This window comes from Empidonax traillii, unplaced genomic scaffold (assembly GCF_003031625.1).
Source record: "Empidonax traillii isolate 1590-97213 ecotype Southwest subspecies unplaced genomic scaffold, ASM303162v1 scaffold90:size2128546, whole genome shotgun sequence".
NCBI classification, from domain to species: domain Eukaryota; kingdom Metazoa; phylum Chordata; class Aves; order Passeriformes; family Tyrannidae; genus Empidonax; species Empidonax traillii.
Genome location: NW_020955283.1, coordinates 784,895 through 807,915, shown reverse-complemented (window position 1 = coordinate 807,915; position 23,021 = coordinate 784,895). Strand labels below are relative to the sequence as shown.

At 37.3% G+C, this 23,021-nt stretch overlaps 1 protein-coding gene across 1 annotated transcript in view; it reads right to left on the bottom strand.

Annotated features, from left to right (window-relative positions):
* Window positions 1-22,169, bottom strand: part of CGNL1 (cingulin like 1) — a 45,644-nt gene extending 23,475 nt beyond the window's left edge. Inside the window, exons 1-8 of the mRNA XM_027881515.1 lie at window positions 22,046-22,169; window positions 19,615-21,214; window positions 19,006-19,100; window positions 18,012-18,105; window positions 16,455-16,556; window positions 15,928-16,076; window positions 15,301-15,436; window positions 13,272-13,484 (exon numbers count right to left, since the gene is read on the bottom strand). Of these exons, the coding sequence (XP_027737316.1) occupies window positions 13,272-13,484; window positions 15,301-15,436; window positions 15,928-16,076; window positions 16,455-16,556; window positions 18,012-18,105; window positions 19,006-19,100; window positions 19,615-21,201 (2,376 nt within the window). The 5' untranslated portion in view covers window positions 21,202-21,214; window positions 22,046-22,169. The remainder of the gene's footprint in view (window positions 1-13,271; window positions 13,485-15,300; window positions 15,437-15,927; window positions 16,077-16,454; window positions 16,557-18,011; window positions 18,106-19,005; window positions 19,101-19,614; window positions 21,215-22,045) is intronic.
* Between the last annotated feature and the right edge of the window lie 852 nt (window positions 22,170-23,021).

Sequence of the window (23,021 nt, the reverse complement as noted above, 5' to 3'; positions counted from 1 at the left end):
AGCTGCATCTTGTAACTTTTCAGAGCTAATAATCACCTTACCACTTACCTCTAAACACCCTACCATTTACTGTGGAAGCCATGAGTGGAAACTTGTGTCTATATTATTACACTGTCTATACTGCTATAACATACACCGGGTATGTACTTACAAACACGTGGGGTAAAGAGCTGGAAGGATTTAATCTTTGCTCTTCACTAACTTCTCATTCAGAATCCCGTCCAAAGAAAACAGAAGAACCCAGGATACAATTTGTGGTTCTTGCTCCTGGGCATTCAGGGTCTGATACAAAGCAATGCTCTGTACAAAGATCTGCTTCTCCTGTGCAGGCCCACTGCCTTTTGTACTAAGACCTTCAACAATAGTAAGAACATCAGAACAGACTCAGGCTAGACCAGTATCCTCTCTTGTGGCCACAGCTGATGCTTACAGGCAAAGAGAGAAAGAACAACTATGGGACAAGCCCTTCCCCATGACACACACTCAGCTCTCACTAGGTTCTCCTCCGTGAATGTATCATCCATTAATTTCTCTAAGCCCTTTCAAATCCATTTACACCTCTGGCATCTACATTATCTGGTAACAATAGGTAATTGCACATTAACTACTGAAGCACAACAATTTTGCATGTGAAATAGTGTTTATCTGGGTGAAAACAAAAGAAATCCTACCAAACTACTCTGTAAGAAACTGTTTTGTGAAATACTTTATAAAACCATGAAAATCACTTTTCAGTTACATTATTTTTGATTGTTGCTCCTGATTTTCCCTTCCCCGTGCCCAAAAGGAATAGGCAAAGTTATATAAAAGGGTGTTTACAAAGAGTGCCCTCACTAGATTGTTTTCTAGCAAGCAACAGCTTTAAATCATGCAAATTAGTTTGATAAAGCGGTAACTCAGAAAAAAACACTCAGACTGTCTACAGGGTCAATGAACTTATTATACAAAAACTGGCAGCATAAGCAGGCTGACAAGTTCTGGTCTTTTGAAAACACTGAAAAAACTTGTTCTTTTAAGTACATGACTGGTTTAAAGCTCTGAAACAAATCTGTTGATGCTTTAAGGTTTCACATTCTGAAATTTCAATAGCATTTATATATTCCTTTAATTTTTGCTTTCTTCATGCAGCGAAGTTTTACTAATTAGCAAGCACTCCTTTTAGTCTCATTTCCCTCTCCTGGAGCTGAGTGAAAGCAGCTGAGGCACTGCTGGGGAGTTCAGGGAAAGGAATGTTGATTTGTCTGTTCTTTTTCATCCAACCGCCTACTCTGGGCTGCACAGTGAGGGAGGATTGCAGCAGCCCCACATGTACCTGAGCATTCCACTGCCTCACCTGGCGAGCTTTGCTCTGCTTTCCCAACACAGGAAGCATTGTTTCCTAAAAGTGGATGCACACACACAAAAGCAAACAAGCTAACACCCCCCCCTCCCCGATCTACATACATAAATATACACAGAAGCAATATCCATCTCTATATATGATTTAACTTAAGAGGCTCAAAATTAAGTTCAGACTACACTGATGCTGTCACACCTAGAGATCTGTTCCTGCTTTTTGCTGTATCTTAGGAAATAGCCCCTAAAATGAAACTAAACTGTTACTTGCTCTCCTTTTCCACTGTGTATTTCACTAAGTCAGTAGTAAGTTAGGTAAATATATATATATATAAGAGGTAGAGAGGTACAAAGAGCAAGTTTGAGTACTACCTTTATTAACCTGATTTAAAATCCTGGAAATAAATTGGATATATAAGTAAAATCTGCCTAAAGTTCCAGCTGTTTGAGTGACCAGCACTTCACTTAACCAGCAGATCTTCACAGGTCCCTAATGACCTTGGCATCATTACAAGGGTTGTACCTTCCCATGAATGATCTGTTCCCAAACAAATTTTCTAACATAGTAAGTAAAAAAATTCCTTTCTTTTACCTGAAAGAGGTAAGTCTTAAAAAATACCAACAACAAATATATACACTCACACATACTTTTTTGAGATGGTGAAAATCTCTGTTGGTATATATGGTGAGCTGTGCTGTATTGTAGTTGAGAGTGAGCGTTTTTCCTGCTTCTGGGAAGAGAGTAGAAGGAATTTTCTTCTCAAGTGCTTTCACTGTACACTATTGTTCCAACATCTTTTCAACTTGTTTCAGATACGACTGAAAAGAAACACAGGAGTATCTATCCTATCAGTTTACCTTACCCAACTGTACTGTACACTTGAGGTATGAAAGATCACCCTGAGGATATTGTTCAGGAGCATGATAAACAAAAAAAATACACCAGTATCTTCAATTTGATAGTAAAGTTTAAATAAAGTCAAGCCACACAAATATAATTTAGATGTTCTTTGTGTAGAAAAAGTGCACGTAGCGTCACTTCTCCAAAAGAGTCAAATTACACTGCTTGGTCTAGACTGAGAAAAGCTTATGTTCATTTTTCCCCAGTGTGCTGAGAATTCCATGCAGAACTTTTCACTGGCATGCCATACACATGCCAGCACATGTCATATCCTACAGCATATTGACACGGCAAGTTTGGGTATCAAAAGTCTCCACAGCTCTTCCCTTCTTGTATTCTCCACTGTTAGTCCTATTAGGCACCCAGTGTTACCTTCTACCTCCCCTCCAGGCCTGCTCTTGGGAAGACAGGTGAGATAGGAAAGAGCCTGGGCGTCATTGGAGAGGACACACAAAGAAAACAAGCCCTGAAATGCACTTCTGACAGACCTTGTAGCAACAGCATTAGGGGAGAACCTGGTGGAGAGAGATCCCTGTCCATATAATGAACAGTTACAAAAGGGTCAGGTCAGCAGCCATCAAATCATACGTGGACACTGATGAAGCAGAAAAGGTTTGTTGTGTCCTTTGCCCACGGAACCACAAAGGCAGTGTGCCCAAGCAGGCCCACACAGCTAGAAGGCAGTATTACTCACACTCTGTCATTAGAGCTCACTCACTGTATTCTGCATGAATTTCCCTATTAAAGCATGGCTGTAGAAGATGAGAAAACCACTGCATTGAAATTACAGAGAAATTATTCTGTACACTGATAACGTTTGAATGGCAATTACTGCACTTCATAGGCTAAACCAAAGTGGGAACAGTAAGCGCAGTTTAAGCTGCCCAACAGCACAGCACAGCCCAGCAGAGTTGTGTCCTGCAGGATTTGTAACAGCCAGCAGCAATCCTGCTCTGTCTGCACGGGTAGGGAGGCTGCCATTGAGGATTCACTGGCTCACAGTTCAAAAAAGGAGCTGAAGGTTGTTTGCAAAAGCATTCAGTCAGAGTGGGTTAGTTAGAGTGGTGAGGATGAAAGCAGAAGGATAACTGACCACGAGGAAAAAACCAGACAGACAGAACACACATACAGAGATTGTGCTGTGGATCCACATCCCTCAGTCCACATGGGACTTACATGTAACGGTGCTGAACATAAACAACACGAGTTAACCAAAGGTCCTTAATGACACTACCATCAATTAATGACTCCTGTCAGTGCCCATTCATAAATCCTTTACATTTATTTATTTGGGGATGTTGGAAAAGTTTTAGCAAATATTTTAACTAAGTTTATATAATTTAACCCACGGTAACAGAGCTGGGTGAAGGTCACGAAGTAATGATTGAAGTTAAATATGAAACATTAACAAACACTGTTAATATAAGAACTTCAGAGAATTGTGGATCAACTTCTTCACAGAGTTTAAAAGAGATTATGAACATAAACACAGAACACATATCAGACAAAACTAGTTAAACAGGATTCTTGACAACAGAACCTGGAATGAAATACTGTATATTCAGACATATTTGCCATACAGAAGAAAAAAACTAAAACCAAAAAACAAACAAACAAAAACCCCCAAACCAAACCAAACCCAACCAACCAAAAAAACCCAACCTGCAAAAAACCCAACCTTCTTGATAAACAGGAGAAGAGGGAGGGAATGGTATCAAACATTGAAATGAGCTCTTTGGATCTTAAAATTAACATAACTAAATTTCAATTTAAGATATATAAACCATGCTTATTTCTTTTTACTCCCACTTACTAGTTGTGACAGCATGTTTTAGTAAACTAACTTTTTACTATTACTGTTTACTGTATTGTATTACAGAATTGTATTTATGTAAGGTAAATACCCTATAGCATTTTTCTTGTGTTTATTTTCATTTGCTTTGTCTTTCCTTTCAATCTGTCTGTCCTTGCTGTCTTCCAGAGCATCCAGTGCCCTCTATTTCCTCCCTTTAGCCTGCTTCACATTCAGATATCCATCCCCTCAATCTCTGAAGGAATAATACCTTCCTCTCAACAATGACATCCTTCTCAAACACACTCATACCACCTTCTCATTTACTATATTTGAATAAATGAAATACTTTATTATGCTTTCTCAAATTTTATCATGTTTAAACTCATGATTTAAGGCTGAGCAAGCCTTATCAGCAAAATTAAGCCACAGAGATTAGGTAAAAGGAGTTGGAAATGGGTAGCAAATTTCTGGAAAAAGCTGAGAATAATAAAAAAAATATACTTGTCCAGAAGAAAGAAAGCATAGCTGTAATGAGAAAGCTCCACAATACAAAGTCCTCTGTGACTGAGTGAAGATAACCTTGTGCGTTCTGATGTTGTCACTGTGCCATGGTACACACTCTTGTCTCTGCCAAAGATCTCCTGAGGCAAGTCACTCAGCCAAAACTTTCCAGAGGGGCTCAATAACTGCACTTCCTGAATTTCCTTCGGGCTTGATTGGAGACACTGGGTTTGGTTTCCAAAGACTTGAGTGCACAGTTGCAACTAAAGTCAGCAAAAATTGTACCCTGACTATATCGAGGACTATATAATGGCTAACATGGTGTTGTTACCCAAGGCACTTCAGTTTGAACATGGACAGCTAAAGGATCATTTTAACATTAATGTCTCTACCTCTTCATTTCCTGTACTTAATGCAGTGGATAACATTTCTCATAAGCTGGCAGCTGTGCTGAGAAAACCACTTAGAGTTTGTGAAAAAAAAAAAAAATCTTTCTTCAGAAGTTTTTGATAGTATGTACTGAGTGCAAGAACTGACCCAAGTCTGGAAAACATTGAAAAATTAACTAGTCTAACATTGTGTTTGAGTGAGTAAAAGCTACATTTAACTCAGAGCAGGTGAGAAATGAGAATGCATGCACATACACATATACATGTGCACACAGACAGATAAATATGTGTGGATTGTTTGATTTGATAGGTACACCTGATCTGTAACATTTTACCCAGCACAGGTCTGCTGCTCTGAGCCCACAGTCACAGCTGCTGGAGTTTATATGCATGTGGCATTTAGCTTTCAGCTTGTTCCTCTGCATAAGAGAACTTTAGTGTGAAATTTGTTTCCCTCACTTGGCATCCTGCTGCTTTTAGGTGTTTTGCCTAACAAATTAATCTAACAAAGTTTGGGTTGTGTCCTTGTATATTGTTATAATGTGTCCAGAAGTATTTTAAAACATATTGGTCAAGATCAAGTTTAAATAAAGCAGTAAATATTGCTCCAACTTCTTTGCTGCACAAACCTCAGTAAAGCAAATATATTTATATACTATTCTACTCTCAACTTTGACGCAAGCAGTGAACAGATTTAAAGAATTGAAGATAAGGCTAAGATAGTACAACAAGCATCAAAATCAAACAAGGTCCTTGAGATGCAAATGAAATGTTCTATTTCAACCTGAATACAGGAAAAAAGTACTCCAGGATAGGAATGCAGAAAATGTTCTGTGGCTCCACACATTTTTACCACACCCTCAGCACTGGCAAAGACATGAGTGTAGTTGTGTGACTGATCATTAAAGAATGGTTTTGGCTGACTGCAGGGCTTCAGCTGGTGAAACTCCCCTCTGGCACTGACTACAGGACACAGGAGTGTCCTTTCACAAAATACAGGAAGAGCTAAAGTGTGTGGGAGCTAAGTACCTCGTTCACAGCATGTCAGAATCATTAAATTTTGGCAAAATCCAATGTTTATCAGGCACAACTTGGAAATTTTTCTAAAAGCCTTTAAATTTCCTTTCCGAATCAAGCTCAATTGAGTAAAACTAGTTGAACTAATTAACTGTTCATTAATAGCCATACTTTAAGTACAAATCGAAAAAATAAATCTCCACTCAAAATGAGCTAGAGCACAAAGCAGAGCATTTTAATGGAAGTAACAGACTTTGATACATTCTTTTCATATTGATATCAAAGTAAATGCCATGATAATCTTCCAAAGTCTTCTGAAAGAAAGGGAATGGTGTTGCTGCTCACTTCATTCTATCACTGGTGCCGAACACTTAAGATATCAAGGAAGATACTGGCTGCTGAAACCAGCTCTGAAGACCCACAGGCCACCTTTTTAGGTTGATTCTGGACTAGTTGTTTAACTTCTCCAACTATATGTAAAAGGTTTCATGTGGCTTCAAGGATTCAGATCTACCCAGCTCAGCTCCCTCTAGGATCTAGAGGGGGTAGCAGTGTTGGAGATATCAAATCCCTTTCTATTGTCTTTTCCTCTCCTTTTTGTACACAAACAAAATAGTTTCTATAAGACAACTAGACACTGATTTCCCTAGGTAACATGTAAAAATCCCCAAAACCATTCTACACCCAAGGACTAACACCCAAGGAAACAAGACAAACACGGTGAGCCTCAACATAGGGACAACCCTTTAACTGGAATCATTATTAGCTCTTCTGTAAAGGCAGCTTCTGAAATCAGTATTGTTTTGCTGTAGTCATCTAGTTTTCAAAGCTCACGAATGTAAACAACAGGTCTTTATTTCTGTTTGTAGTTCTGGTATTTTTACCCACTGTGCACCTTTAGGCAACTCTTCCAACCTCAGACACTATTTCTTAAAGCAGTTGAAAGCCTTGGGCTGAATAAGACAGTAACACTGGATAGGACAGGTAATAAAACCTCCTATCTCTATAAAAGGAATATGAAAACTCCATAAAAGCAAATTGGAGTGTTAAGCTACTAACCCAACTGGACCCAGCCCCTGCCCCCCAACTCCCCCCTCAAGAAAAGGGGGGAAAAACAACATTAAAAAAAAAAAAAAAAAAAAAGCTTCTGAAAAAGAGACTAAATGGCTCAAATTGCTTTACTTACTGCTTTTCTACTTTGCACAGATTTTATTAATTCTTCCCACCACCTCAAAATGAGGCCTAGCCAACTTTAACACATGGCTATGCTTTGAAAGCTGACTATTATTAGTTACCTATTAAAAGGGTCCATGGTTTTTTCTCTCTTAGTGAGGTATGCTGCAACCAGCTTAAATTCCCAGCTGTACTTCCAGAGATTATTCAGTAAGCAAGTACACAAACTTGCAAGCAAATCAGACTGTCTTTCATTTCAGCTAGAGCCATTCTATTAACTGGTTAAAAATTCACTTGTGACAGTTTCAAGAAAAGACTTGCTTTTTTCCAAGATCATTTTCACTGATCAAAGTGGTATCATATCCTTAATATTATTTCCAAAATGATTTAAGTTTTCACTTGTGAGAAGTAATAAAATATTTAAATGCCTTCATTTTGAGACTGAGAATGCACCTGTTTTTTTTACACAGAGCACATTAAACAAAACTTTCCAATTTAGCATGACCATACATTTACGCAGTTATACAACCCAGAACCAGGAAAATATTAACCTCTCTCAGCCAGGACCTATATCAGTGTCACATTATCCCCCTGGCTATGTATCATGACATACTCAGACTGGCTTATACTAACAGTTTTTCCAAGGTCAGAAGTTGTTGCAAAGACGAGGGTAAAATATTAACTAATTCTGTGTTCACATTGTTCCCTGCTGTTTGTCACAGTCAAACACTTCACATACATCTACAAATAAACATATACTTTCACAGGGCAAACCACCTGAATACATACACTGTCTTCTGCTGATAAGGATTAGAGATCTTCCTGAAACGGATTAGAGATCCTCCTGATGGCATTAAAGAAGTACCTGTCTGTACAGGTTCTTGCCAAATTTCAGAAACACAAAATATCCCCCACCAATAACCCCCTTTCCCAACCCAACCTAACTGAACCAGTCCCAGCAGAGTGAGGTTCACAGTAGCGAAATGACTATTACAGATAAAATGGAATGATTTTTTTATTATTGTCTAGATGTTGTCCAATCCAGCTCAAGTAGAACTTTTGCAGGACAGTGTTGCTCAGAGGCTTCCTTGACTCTACAGACACTATAAAAATAGCCTTATGGCACTGCCTGCACCCAAACACATACACATACCTGCTAAATAAATGGAGGAGTAAATTGCACAGAAAAGAAAGACCAGGGCAGGTAAAACTTAAAGACACAGTCACCAAGTTACATCTTCAGTACCCTATGGAGGAACAGTTGTCTTGTTGACAACATAGCTAATATTCCAAGATTTGTTTGGTACTTCATTTAACGGGTGCCTGAAAACATGCATGATGCTATTACCAAACAACTTCCTTTCCACACACAGAATACAGACACTTAAAGCAAAACAAATCAAATCTGTCTCCCAAATTTTCCATATACAGTTCTAAAATATATGTTTCCAATAACAATGCCCATTTACAGAGTGCCTGCAGCCTTCCTTCCACCATCACGCTTCTGTCTGCACACCCTCCTTCTCTTTCCCCCACTCCATCTGTGTTGTACCACACTGAAAAGCAATCAGAGACACACCAGGCTTCTAGAAGGCTGGTAAAAGAGGGCAGAAAAATGCAAGGAGGAGAGGGTTATGTCATGAAAGATGAAACATTGACTTGGACCAGTTACTCCATCATTTGACTCTGTACACAGTTTGGATCAGTTACCAACCGGCTCCTACCACTGAAACCAAACAAGTGTTTTGTCAGCACAGCAAAGGTTGCCCCAGGCAAGCAAAAGAAAGAAAATACCCACCAGTGGCATCTGAAATCCTGGTTCATCTTCTCTAAATCTTTTCCAATTGCTGTGTATCTTGTTTGAGATGAATATACTAGTCTCAGAGGATTCAGGACGCAGATTCAGAGGAGTTACACGTGTGGATACAAGGGCATAACAATGCTCTCATGCCCAAATAATTCTTATCATATAATTTGTATCTTTTACTGCTATCAAGACTATGGGGGTTTAGTGTGATTTATTATAACCCCAAGAATTCACCTTAGAGTGTCAAAAAGTAGCTGGGATTCTATTGGTGTTTTTCATATATATATAATTTTACAGTTATATACATTAAATCTGTGTATCACTTTCAGTACCAAAATGTCTCTGCGATGCTCCACAGTTATATCTTCTCTTCACTCTGGGGAACTTGCTTTGTACAGCATTATTCCAAAATATGTTCTTAGAATATACTAAATTATGTTTCATTTTACATTAAAACTATGTATTCCATCCATTTCTACAAAAAAGGCAGACACAGTATGTATCAGTATCATTTACAATGCTTAAGTTTTTATTAAGCTTCTGCTCCATGTGGGAGATTTGTATTAGCTTTGAGGAAGAAGTATAATATTATCAGGTTAGGCAGAAAAAGATTCAATAGTTACTTTCATTTCAAAGGTCTTTACAGCTCTGTGCTAGATTCACCTGAATTCACAAAATGGGAAAAACCAAAACCAAAGCTTCTTATCGTTTATAGTACTCAAAATTTTATATTATTTTCATATCTTAAAGGAGCACACTTTTAGTTCATAACATGTGCAGAAGGCAACCACTGCCTTTTGCTGTGGTAAAATTCCTTCTTCTCTCTCATCATATCACATGTCTGACACACACATGTCAGCTAAAGGCCATGTGACTACAAGCCTCATTGCACTCTTAAATGTGTTGATAAACTTATCAGCTCCAAGCTCGGAGTGTCTGTTTTACCATTCTGAGAACAAGGTCAGACAGACGACAAACGCTGAACAAACCAGCCAAGGTCAGACCTAAATGAGCCTCTTCACAACATGATGATTACAGCTTTTTCTGAGCAACACAGTTTGTGCAGACTGCTTCTCAAAATACACACACAGGTTTGAAGTGCTGTGCATTTGCAACTGCCCTCTTAGGCTGATACAATTTCACTGGAATTTGAACAGCACTAGCTGCAATAGGCTATAACCTTTTCCCTGCAGTATTACCTTCCAAAAGCTTTTTCCAAATTTTACTGAAACACTGGCACTTCATCTAAAGTGACAGAGCACTCCTGGTTAAAGTAGTACAGTTCTGGACTGTTGTGTTGTAGGGTCAGATTAAATAACAGAAATTTTTTGTACTATATTAAAAACTGGAGGGGATCCATATTTATTTCTGTTCCAGCATTGTGATTATGAAGAATTCTATTCTTAATCAGAATGACCTTCATTTCTTAATTTATTATTAAATTAAAGGTAATTACATTATCCCACAGATATGTTCTGGAAGTTTTACTATTGTTAAATGGAAATAGTCTGATCTCGGTCTTAACAAACACGAAATGAAGTCAAGAATAATCATGGCCACCTCGAGACCACCACAAGAAAAACCATAACACAAAAGTAAGTTAAAAAGGTAAACTGTAGCAAAGTCAGTTAATACCTTAATATCTGGGACTTTATGTAAAAATTTTTATTACAAAAAACAAAAAACAAACAATAATAAAAACCTACCAAACCCCTCCAGCCCAGCACTACGGCAGAGAGCATGAGAACAGAATCACAAAGGACAAACAACCCTGCCCTTTTCTTTCACCAGAGAACCCTGAGTATGCTTTTATTGCTTCAAAACAAATCTATGTGGCATTCTACACACAGACCAAATGCACTCTACATTACTTGCCAACCTACCTGAGGTCTCCAGCAGCTGAAAATTCTGTTGATTTGACACTGGCATAAAAACTACTTCCTTTCTCTCTGCAAAGCCTTCCTTAACAGCCTATACATATCACAAAAGGCCTTTTCATTGTACCAATTTGGATTATCTAGAAGCAATAAACACTAACACTCCTGTACATACAGATTCCAACATAACCTGAGCTATCCAACATCAGCATCCACATTTTGTGTGTGACAAACCACTATTAGAGCATTTACACACCTATTTTCCTCACCACATACAACAGAATGGCCCTTTCCACTAATTTTGATGTGACTTTCTTGTACCCCACCATCCAGTATGAATCTTTCCAGCTTGCAATAATATTAGAAAAAAAAATGTAACAGGTCAAGCAGCTTCCATTGTATAGAACTTGATTTTCACACACTCTGTTGGGTATTTAAAATTAATTATAAACCAAATCAGTAGCATCACAGCAGATCACTCAGTTATCTTACTGCAGAGATTGGTTATACTTTCCTGACAGAAGATATATCAAATTTAACAACTCATCTCAGCCAGCAGGCACAAAGATAATGCTGTGCTTAAAAAAAAAAAAAAAAATCATTAGGAGTACAAAAATGGGCAAGATTTAAACAAAAAAAAAATTAAAAAAAAAAAAAACACAAACAAAAAAAACCAAACAAACAACAAAAACACACCACCTTGCAATTAAGCATGTTTTACTTTAAATAAAAACAAAAATCACTTGCACTGCAATTATAAGAGAACTGGTGCTTAGAGAAACATTAATCAAATAAATTTCACTTTTGAACATCTTATTAAATTTGCTATTAAATTTACTATTAGACTATGTCGGGCAAGTAAATAAATGCTATTTATAACTATCTCTACGCTACAGCACCCCAGTCATAGAGCCATTTCCCAGACTGTGGTATTGTTATGCTGAACAGACTACTCTTTCATTTCTTGTCAGTCGTAATTACAGTTCCATAATTGAAATACAGTAAATTACCATGCAGAAACTTTGAAAGATGGTTCATTGAGGTTGAGCTGTCACTACAATTACTGTATAATAAAAAATGGTCATTTAAATGTTCTACTTTTCTCTCAAAGAAAAAAATTAATTCAGTTCAAGCAGCTCAGACGAGTCAAATATCTTCCTGATGATGTAAACAAAGAGAAACAACACACTTAAGCAAAGTCAAGCCATCTCAAGCACAAGTCCTAGGCTGCATTAACAGCTCAGCATATATAAAGTTTTCTGACCTCTGAAGAAAATTGCACGTTTAAAAAAAACCCTTTAAAAGGATAATCTTTAACAGAATTCACTCATAAAATATCTATCCAGCATCTTCCACATGTGCTCCTATTTTGCTCATAAAGCATATAAAGCTTTGGAAACCTCTTTCAAGTTTCAAGCTTAATTTTAACTCAGTTCTAAGTTATGTTTTAGGTCACAACTAGTAGGGTAAGTACAACTCACCTAAGCCCAGTGAGGTGTAACAGACATTAATTAGCATGGACATTCCTAAGCAGCAAACTGGGCCTACAGTTCTGACTTCTATGGGTCAAGCACAGTTTGCCCTCAAAATTTTTCTTAAACATGTGACAGAAAGAGGTAAGAGAAAAGACACAAACAGCTGTTGCTGTAAAAACAATGTTCAAAATTTTGAGAGCATCCCCTTACCAAAAAAAAATTTTTCAATGTATTTGTAGCTGCTGCCTCTGCAAAGAAAACTTCACAAAGGACGTCTTTTGGAAAACAGTAACAGATAAGCACATGTGAGACCTGTTCCTATTCTCCCCCTCACACAGACTTCCTGCTGATGCTGGAAGAGGCAATTTCTTCAGTTTTGTTTTCTTCCTGTCTGACTCAAAACACCCAAATCCCTGCTGTTCCTTGTGCTGGAACTCCTTTGACCATTCAGTAAACAAGCTAAGTTCAATAAATGAAAAGGACACAAAACAAAACCCCCACACTAGGACTAAGTAGTCGAATGGACAAGGTGGGACAATGTAATCAGGGAACAGGATGTGACATAAGGAGCTGAAGGCAGGAATAGTGGGCTGCAGAGAACTGCTAGAAGTTCCAAAACTATAATTTCAACAACAGCACTGGCAAAGCACACTGAGGCTCTTTAGGGCATCCTCAAGGTCTTGGTGATTCTGTTTAACCCAAGACAAGCAAATGGTCCTCTGTACTACACTCCCATCTATTCTCTCTCAAAGTTTGCAATTAAGCATGTGTAGTCAATAACTGCTTGAAGAAAGGACCACAACTTCAGCTGTGACAATCAATCAAAACATTAGATGAGTGTATAAAATAAAACTTATTCTCAGCAGCTAAGAATCCCCAGCCCAAATCTTTTCCTATTTATTTTACTAAGAAAAGAGTAGTATCTGAAAGCATCTAGGGTACGATATCTGAGAGAGATAAGATTTTTCCCAGTAGAGGTTAATTGTAATCACTAGTCTTACCTCTGTTGCTTTCTCCAGGCTCTGTCGTAGATCGAGCAATTCTTTATCGTGCTGCTCCTTAAGTTTGTCCATCTCCATGTCATGGCTGGATACTTCTTCTTTAAGTGCTCCTTTTAAAGCTGTAAGCTCTCTCTCTCTCTTTCTCAAGATCTCCTCTTGTTGATCTTTTGCTATTAGTACTTCTTGCAGATCCTGCTTCATTTGCATCAGCTCCTGAAGCCCAGAATTAAAACACAACTGTATGACAAATAGGGATGTTCTGCCTGTATTTCACAGGAAGAAAGCATATAAGCTCCCTAAGGCCAACTTCATTTTATATGACTGACATGTTTTATAGTAAGCTAAAAATTTACTAAACCCAAGGATTATTAGAAGTATAACATATAGTTGATGTTTTATCTAATGGGTCAACATATCTGATGCTGTAAAGAAGAAGTCAAACAGAGGTTGCAGTTTAGTAACTCTTTAAGTCCTACTTTCAGTAGCGAAGAGGTAGATAAGAACAAAGACAACATTCTTTCTCACACGGCAAGAGAAGCTAACTCAGTGATAATTCCTTGGTTTATTTTCTGCTGAAAAAATAAAGTTACTTCTTTAAGTGCTGAAGACAAAACAAGTGCTTCCCAACTGAGCCCATGCATTCACACCCTTCTTCCTCCTACCATGTTTACCCTAGAAGGCATTTCCCCTCCCCAGATTGCTAGGGAGGAAGTGGGTAGTCAGTAAATATGAAGACTAAAGACATGTGCATATAAACACAGAATAAAACAGTACCAACAATCAAAAATGTACAAAAATGTAGCTTTAAGGATTATCTGATTTGGTATTTCTCAAGCTGTGAATAATTGCACTTCCAAAACCCAGGTAGGTTTCCCCTCACTGAAGCAGGATCAGTACATCTAAACCACTCCTGACACACATCATCTACTTCATCCTTAAAAGTCTACAATGAAAGGGATTCTACCACCCTCCCAGAGAGCCTCTGTTTAATTATCCTATTCCTCTGTTTCATTATTAATATTATTAGAAACTTTTTCCAACACTAACTCTGAAGCTGAGTCTCTCATTTCTTACTCTGATCTCCACACAACACAGAAAAACTGATCACTCTCACCTTTAGAGCAACATTCTACAAGATGCTTTGGATCTTCCCTCACTCCTCCACTCAAATTGAAGACCTGCTTCATAGTAATGTTTTTCAGTACTACCACCATCATTTGAGATATTCCCCTACTTACTTACAACTTTCAACTGTGTGAGATTTAAGAGAGTAATCAAATCTCACCAAGCTAGTTATTCTACCAGCATGTCTTGTGTGCAAACATCTTTAATATTCCTGAGATCTACAGTCTATGCTTTTGTTTCCTATTTTGCATTTTCTCATTTACCTTCCATTTCTTCTTTGCACTAGTATTAAGACAAGTTAATTGTCTTGGTACTTTAGAGTATTAAAACACATCAAATTCCCATCTTCTTTTTGAACATTTGTGCACTGATACTCCTAAACACCCTTATCAACAAATTTAATAAGCTGTGTTCTCTATTTCATAATCAGTATATTAATATAACCAGGGCTCCAGCCAATTCATTCTTCATCACAAGGCGACAGAAAACCTTTAACTCTTTTGTTAACTCCAGACTATCCCTCCTCCTCTCCCCCTGGACGCATCAACAGAAAGTCAACAATTTAGAGACTGCTTTGGTGAGTTCTTTTAATTTTCTTAGCTGAATCTCATCTGGCCTTGCTAATATTTACATCTCCTTTAAACTGATCTTCTCTGTTCTGACCTCAAATCCTAATTGCTAAAACTGACTGACATAATTATCTGGTAATAATGGATAACTTGGTTGTCCCTCAACCATGACCTGCTCTATAAAACAATGGTACTTACACTTATAGTATATTGTTTTGGATTAATGGAATATGAAAAGCAAAGAAAAGCATGTATTTCTTCCACCAGTATCTTGGTTCCCACTTTTCATGCAATTCTTCTTTTTTTCATTCTCCTTCTGGCACTTTATAACTAACCTCAATCAGAATCTCTTTCTCCCCTTGATCAGTGTGTTTTGCATTATCCAGTTCATCATGCATCTCAGAGAGCTGGTCCTGAAGATCTCTGATCTCAGTCTGGTGCTGTTCCTGCTCCATCTTCACTTGAAAAAGCCTCATCAGTAAAAATAAGACAGGATTTTTTAATTTGTAGAAATACTGATTTGTTCATTCAAGTACTAAAAAGACATGTATCTAAGAGGATATATGTTGCCCACAAGAGAATGGGATATAACAAGGCAGAAAAATTTAATGTCAGAGGGGTAAAAATGAGAAATCTAAGTAGGTATTTAAGTGGAAAGTTGTATTTTGTTTCAAACCTGGTCATTCAAGTGTTTCCACATTTTAAAGACTCAAACTATATATCATGACTGTGAAATATTAAAAGCATTCTGCACTAAGAGGAAGACTATAAATTCAGGAATCTTTCTCTTCCTTCCAGATATTCTAAAAACATGCCTCTTTTAACTTGGAGAAACACTTGCTACAATAACAAATGCACTCATCTGATTCCATCAAATTATTCAGCAGACATAGGTAGTTTTAATCTAAAATGTTTAGGGAAAGGTACAAATCCCAATTGTAACTTTTCTAGAACTAACTCACTCCTCCAGGTTTTGCCTGAGGTCCTTCTCATTTTCCTCCAGCTCCTTTTTCAAGGCTTCCTTCTCACGCAGACTTTCATCAAGCTGCAGCTGAAGATCTTTCAGGCTTGCTCGTGTAGCATCTCTCTCTTCTTTGGAATTCTGCTGATTCTGAATTTTGTACACCCAAAGTTAAGCAAGGTAATAGCAGCTACATGAGTAACACAGTTTGACTCTCAGCCCATGCCTGTCTTGCTGCAGTTAACTGATTAACATTCACCTCTGCAGATATCCAAGATATTTTATGTGCAGTTGCTCAACAGTTTTGTTCACTTCTCCAAACTCCTTCTCAAATACTGACTGAGAAGAAGACATTTGTTAAAAAGCGTAACAGTGCTATGAGCAACTTAAAAAGTCTTCTGAAAAAGCACAGGCATATCCGTATTAAGAAAAATATGAAGTAAAAGAGATTCAGCTGGTTGATCAGTCACTTATTTAGAAAAGTATATTTGAAATAGTCAAAAGCTTTATAACAACAAAGTGCTGTACCCTAATTTCCAGATCCAGTTTTTTCTCTAATTCTTCCACTTTCCTTTCAAGTTCTGCTTTTTGTTCAGCCAACGCTTTTACTTCAGCTGAAGAATCCGAAACCTACAATTAAACAGAGACATTTATTCCCACAAATGCAAGACATACTTTTTCTTAAATCTAAAGCAAAGCTACAAGCAGGACTAATAAAGTGTAGCATCAACTGTCTGAGTTCATCAGGGACTTTTCATATGGGTCAGGCCTGGCTAAGATTTTCAAAGGAACCCTGATTCGATTTTCATTAAAACTTATGGACAATTGCTCAGAGCAAGTTGTCAGTAAAACAGGAAATACACAAATCTAAAGAAAAATTCAAATTAAGCAACACATGAATCATTTCACAAGTAACAAGTAGCCGGGCCCAAATTTGACTGAGATATTTCTAATTATGCAAAATGGACATCAAAGGAATCATGCTCATGTGTCAAGACAGATTTTCAAATACATTTTTTAGGATGTGTTTTGCAAAAAAAAAAAAAAAAAAAAAAAAAAAAAAAAAAAAAAAAAAAAAAAAAAAAAAAAAAAAAAAAAAAAAAAAAAAAAAAAAAAAAAAAAAAAAAAAAAAAAAAAAAAAAAAAAAAAAAAAAAAAAAAAAAAAAAAAAAAAAAAAAAAAAAAAAAAAAAAAAAAAAAAAGCTGTAGTTAATAACAACAGTTACATGAGTCTCTCATTCCACACCTGTCTCACTGCAATTAACAGATTAACATTTATCTGTGTAGATACCTAAGAAATTCTATGTGCATGTGCCTAGCACTTGTATTCACTACTCCAAACTCCTCAAATCCTAAGAAAGAGATGTCTTAAAAAGCGTAACTGTGCTGTGAACAACTACACTTAAAATAGTCTCCTGAAAAAGCACAGCTATATCTGGATTAAAAAGGATATGAAGTAAATTAGATTTTCATTTTGACTAAGTATAGCCCAGAATAAAATAATAAACAATGAGCATTTAATCATTCTCATGCCATCACTGCAACAATTGGGCATTTCTTCAGTTTGCTTTAGAACTGATAAAAAAATTGTATCATTTAGCAGGAAACAAAAACTTTTCAGTAGGGAGATTGCCAGATGCTGTTGTTGTAATGTGACTCTTATACAATATCCTAGACTACTGCTTTTCTAAATTACAAATTTAAATACTTCTCTCCACTTGGATATCTATTTACAGCACTACAAGGAGAAGATGCTACACCACTATTTTTTAAAGCTAAGTAGCGTGGCTTTTTCTTTGATCCGACAGTTTACTGATGTTCATGTTCAAGTTTGCATCTCTCTCCTTCCAAAATGCAGAAACAAAATGTAGATGGCTTCATGGTAGACTTCCTTACATTCTTTTTTAATTGTTAGCAAATAGATTTTCCATAAGTCACCTCGGTGCATGATCAAAACCAAGCTATGCTCCTGAGGGACTGCAAGAACAGCCTGGTTGAAGTCAGTAAGGGGAATTCAAATGTTTCAAGCCCTATCTGAATACTGCACCACTTTGAAACAAGCCAAAGCAAATTAAAAATTCTTTACCTGTGTCTTTCCAGCAGCTCTTGACTTTAAAGTCTGAATTTTCTCAAAAACTAAGTTGACTTTCCTCTTTGTTGCATCATCATTATCAGGACTTCTAAAACAGATAGTACAAGTAAGCAATGATATGGTCAAAGTTATTATTTTCTTAACAACACAAATTCAGAGTGCCCAAACTACTGAAAATCACCACAAAACTCCAAACTAATATGAACCAATCACAAATTATCTTCACTATGATTTATTAAAACCTTTAAAGAGAGGGGGTAAAAGTTTATATCCCAAATGTTTTCTGAAAAGCCAACCAAAAAAAATATCACTGAGTTCTTTAATTGCAACTGTAGCTGTGGCAAGACAGATATTCATCATGTATATATATTATTCAAACATACTGAAATTACAAGTAATTAGTACTAGGTTTTTCAAGTTCTGACTTCTGCACCATAAAATAGCATTTGAAACAGCTCCCAGAACCTGCTACATCAGGAATGCAAAGAAATGCATTTTATGTTTTTAATTAATTTCTCCTCAATCTTTCAGTAGGTTACCAGCAGAAAATACCAAGGATAAGAGTTATAGGTGGACAAAGGATTAAATGCACAGCAACAAGAGAGCTGCTGTCAAACTTTAAGAAACAACATTTTTTGTTGCTGTTCAAAAAACCCAAAGGTTTAAACTCCTGTGAGGTATAATTTGAATTCTACATTAACCTCTATATCAGAAGTTTAACTCCAGAAGTATTTAAAAGACCAAGCATATTCTGATTCAAAAGTTTCAAGTAAATTTAATCATATCCTGCACCTCATGTAAGTCCTGATAGCCTGGGTATTTTGAGATCCTGTAATGCCTTAGAGGACACAGCTGAGTTACAGAATTGTCTAACAGACATTTCATTTAGTTAAAGCTTTGACTTCACTGTTCCACATTTTAAATGTAGTAGAAAATAAACATTGAGGAGATACAGTCTTCCCTCCAAAAGTTAACTATGTTTACTAACCCCTCCTTAAGGTAATTGTAAAGTATCTGTTTAGCTGTCTCTTCATTTGTTTGCTGTGAAAGATCTTGTTGGCCTTTCAAGAGATCAGGAGTTGCCTAAAAGGACAAGAAAAAATGTCAGAAGACACAGTCCTATGACAGTTGTAAATACAACTTGTACAACTGAACTATTCTATTCTATTATGAAAACATTCATATACTGTGGACCCAAAGTTCTCAAGGATCCACTGGAGTTTTGGCTTACTGCAAAGAGAAACCACACTCCACACCAAAAGAAAAGAAATAAACTTAATTTTGTGTAGTTATATATATTTCCATATTCTATTTTTGTGCATTTTTGCTAAGAATAATCATAATATCATTTACAAAAATCTGCTCTGGCCCCACCATATTCCTTCATCCATACAAGAATAAATTCCTTTACAAGCCATATTTTCTACACTTACAACAACAATAATTTTCATATTTACAATTCTCCAGAACAATCCCACTTGGAAGTATGGTGTGATGGGAGTTTGTTCTCGTGAAGACCAGAAAAATACACAAATAACGTGACAGTTTTCATATGTGAGGATTCAAATGACAGCTTAAAGAACAAATTCAAAGTTACCTGAATATTAGGGACAGATGAACATGTTCTTACAGAAATCTTCTTGGCCCCTGAATCAGGGGAGATTGTGATTCGGTTTGGCAACAATAATGTGGAAGTTACTGTTCTAACTTCCTCCCTCTTACTCTGTCCTGGCAGTGTAGATGATCTACACATCGAGCTCTCAGGATCGGCTCCGTTTTGTTTGTGGTGTTGCAAAGAGCTGAAATTGTTGCTGTCAGTGTCTTTAACAGGCATTTGGAGTTTTCCAACACTTCGAGCAGAAATCGTCATCTCTTTGGAAAGTGACTTCTGATCCCTGGATAATTGCTTGCGAAGGCAGACTTTAGATGGTCTCAGCAAGTGCTCAGTTGACTTGCCCAAGCTTTTATTGAATTCACCTAAATAATCTGAATTTACATCAAGACCTAATGACAAGGCACTATCAACACTTCTTGATCTTTTACGATCATCTGGATGAATCCTATTCCTTTTTCCTGACCTGCCTCTTCTGTGAGGATCAACCTTCTTATCAAACTTTTCAATTAGCTGATCTACTCCTGGAAGTGAACCAGTGTCGATATCGCGACCAGTTCCCGGCAAAAATGGGATGTATCTCCTGTTTTCGTGTCGATTGACATTGTCTGCATAAATGGCATACTCCTGGTCATCAAGCAAGAACCTGTATAAGGAATTTGCAGAAGTGGGAGTAGCTGATGAGGACGACGATCGTCGTGAGTCATCCAAGACCAGCCCAGTAGAATCTTGTCTGCGGAAGGGAAGCACATCCGGTCTAGGTTTTCTTGTCTCTGGATAAGAAGTGGGACTAACACATGGGGATCCTCCTGCAGATGAAAATGACTCTGAAACACCCACATCACTGGGGCTGATCTTGCTACTGGGACAGTCCAGCAGCTGCTTATTTTGATCTTCTACTGACCTGTTCAAATGTATCTTTTTTGAACTTGCCTTGGTTGGCTCTGCAAGGTATGTATTTGTTTTCTGTAGGGACATTACTTTAGATGAGGAAACCCAAGGCTTTGCTTCAGTTTTTTCATCTGCAAAAGATTTAGATTTACTGCACACAGAAGATTGGTAACTATCCAAGTTCAAGTTATTTTTTTCTGGATCATAAGGCTGTAAAAGTTCAGGATGTCTTTGAAAGTTTAACAAACTGGAGGATTGCATTGCTTCATCTTTAAAAACTGACATTCTACTTTCCTTTTCATCTACATTGTTTATCTTCAGTTTTTTAAGCACAGAGGGTTGCATGTGCTGTATTCCAGTAAATTTTGTGTGTTCATTGATTTTATCCTCACACTTAGAAGCAGTATTTGAGTCTGTGGCTGGTTTGTTTACAGGCTGAGAAACAACCTGCTGCTCTTTTCCAAAAGGAGGAGGATTTTCTGACAAACATCCTTCTGTATTATTTAATACTATGTAAGGATGTCCATCGATTCCCTGGACTCTGATGCTGACACCGTAAGACCCCGTCCTCAAATTCTGTGCACTTTTAGTCTTTTGAGTCTCCTCACTCGCGAGTTCAAGAGTGACTTCATAGTCCGGCTGCACGTGCTTAAACCCAGCAAAATATGGCTCCATGTCCATCAGAGGATTATAGCTGGATAAGAGAAAAATGACAAAACTGTCATTGCTTTAAATAATTTAGATTATTACATTCATTATTTTATTCCACCAATCAATGTGACTAGGAAGATTAACGGCAGTATGTGGAGAAATCAATCTCCGAGCTAAGCAAAGCCCAAAGCAAACACTGTGACACAAAGACAAGTGTCTGACTGATAGATTCTGGATCAATGGAATGTTATTTTATCATGGTAAATGTTACCTTCACAGAGCTGGTGCTGGTTGCTTTGGAATCAAGTGACTTCAAATATAAGCAACTCTGGTACAATCTTCTGAGTCAAAGCAGATTTTACTTTGGGTATCTCCACTGTATTTACTGCAAGACTCTACCCTTCCCAAATAATGACCATTTCATAGCCAGCACTTGGTACCAGCCATAGGAACCTTTAAACATAAGCCCAGGAGAGCAAAACACAACCAGGCAGTTTTAGGTTATGGGTTCCAGGTAACCGAAGCACTGCAAGGAAGGTCAATATCCTCATTCCTTTGAGTTGTGCTTTTATGTACTTGGGTTTCAACATTTGGTTCTAATGACATCTAAAAATAAACTTTTGCATTTATTATCTCATCGTCATCCCTAAGAATAAACTTTCCGATGGATTAATGTAACAATTTCCCAATTGTAATCTTGTTCCAGAAAACTCGAGTTGCTATCCTAAAACAAGGTACTTTGCTGAGCAACAGAAGTGGAAAAATACTGCCAGTGTTTCCAAAGTTGACAGTCTCATTTTCAGAAGCAATGTTAACTCCAGTCTAAATGTGCCAAAACTGTTTCAGGTCTAGAAAACAATAAATTAAACCCTACCTGTGTTTTTAATGTTAAATGTCATTCTTTCTTTCTCTAAGAGCTGGGTTTGCGGGGAGTTTTACTTTACTGTCTGATGTATTATGAGCCAAGTGCCTACAGGCAGTGACAGTAAGAGCTGTGTCTATAAAAGAATGGAACACAAGACTCTTGTCAGAGTGATGCAAAACCTGGAGGAATAAACTTCTGAACTGAGCTGGAGAGATGAGTAATCCCTGAAGCCTGACAAAACCAAGCTCTCTAACCGATGGTGAGTAATCATCCAGAGGAAACCGAAACAACAGGATGTCTCATGGAAAAACAAACCTCTGCAGCCAGTTTCTCTCTCCATCTATCTCAGCATGAACCACCTCCCTCAGATATTTGTGAGCAGCAGAATTTTCATTTTTTCCCGACAGTGAATGAAAAGGTTTGGCTCAATATTCAGAGTACACTAGTTTCCACACAATCCTTCCTTCTAGCAGGGCAGTTCCCCTAGAAAACCTCTTCCTCTCTAAAAACCAACTCCAGCTCCCCCTCAACAGCAGTTTACTTCATCCCAAGGAATCAGCCTATATTTCTCTAAATATAATGCTAGATAGCAAGTGATTATTTTCAGGAGAAAAAAGCAGTATCATTGTCAAAGTCTTCCTTAGTTATTAAAAGGTTCAGTGACCTAGTTAAATTCCAAAACTAAATCAGGGGTTAAATTCACTTATTAAAGGGAAGTAAACAGACACTATGAATTTGATCTCCATTTAGGAACTCCTGGAGTAGGAAGAGAAATAGAACAAGTGAAAAGAAAAAATGAGACAAAGAAGGTTAAAGAAAGTGGAAAAATGAAGGAGCAAAAACAATAGAAGGAAACAGTAAGGACTAGTACACTTCATGATCTCAGGCCTCTATTCTATGTTTTCCTGCACACTTTTTTACCTTCTTTTCTGAATACTCACAACATCTCACATTAATTAAGCTGAGACAAAAATAACAAAGTTTA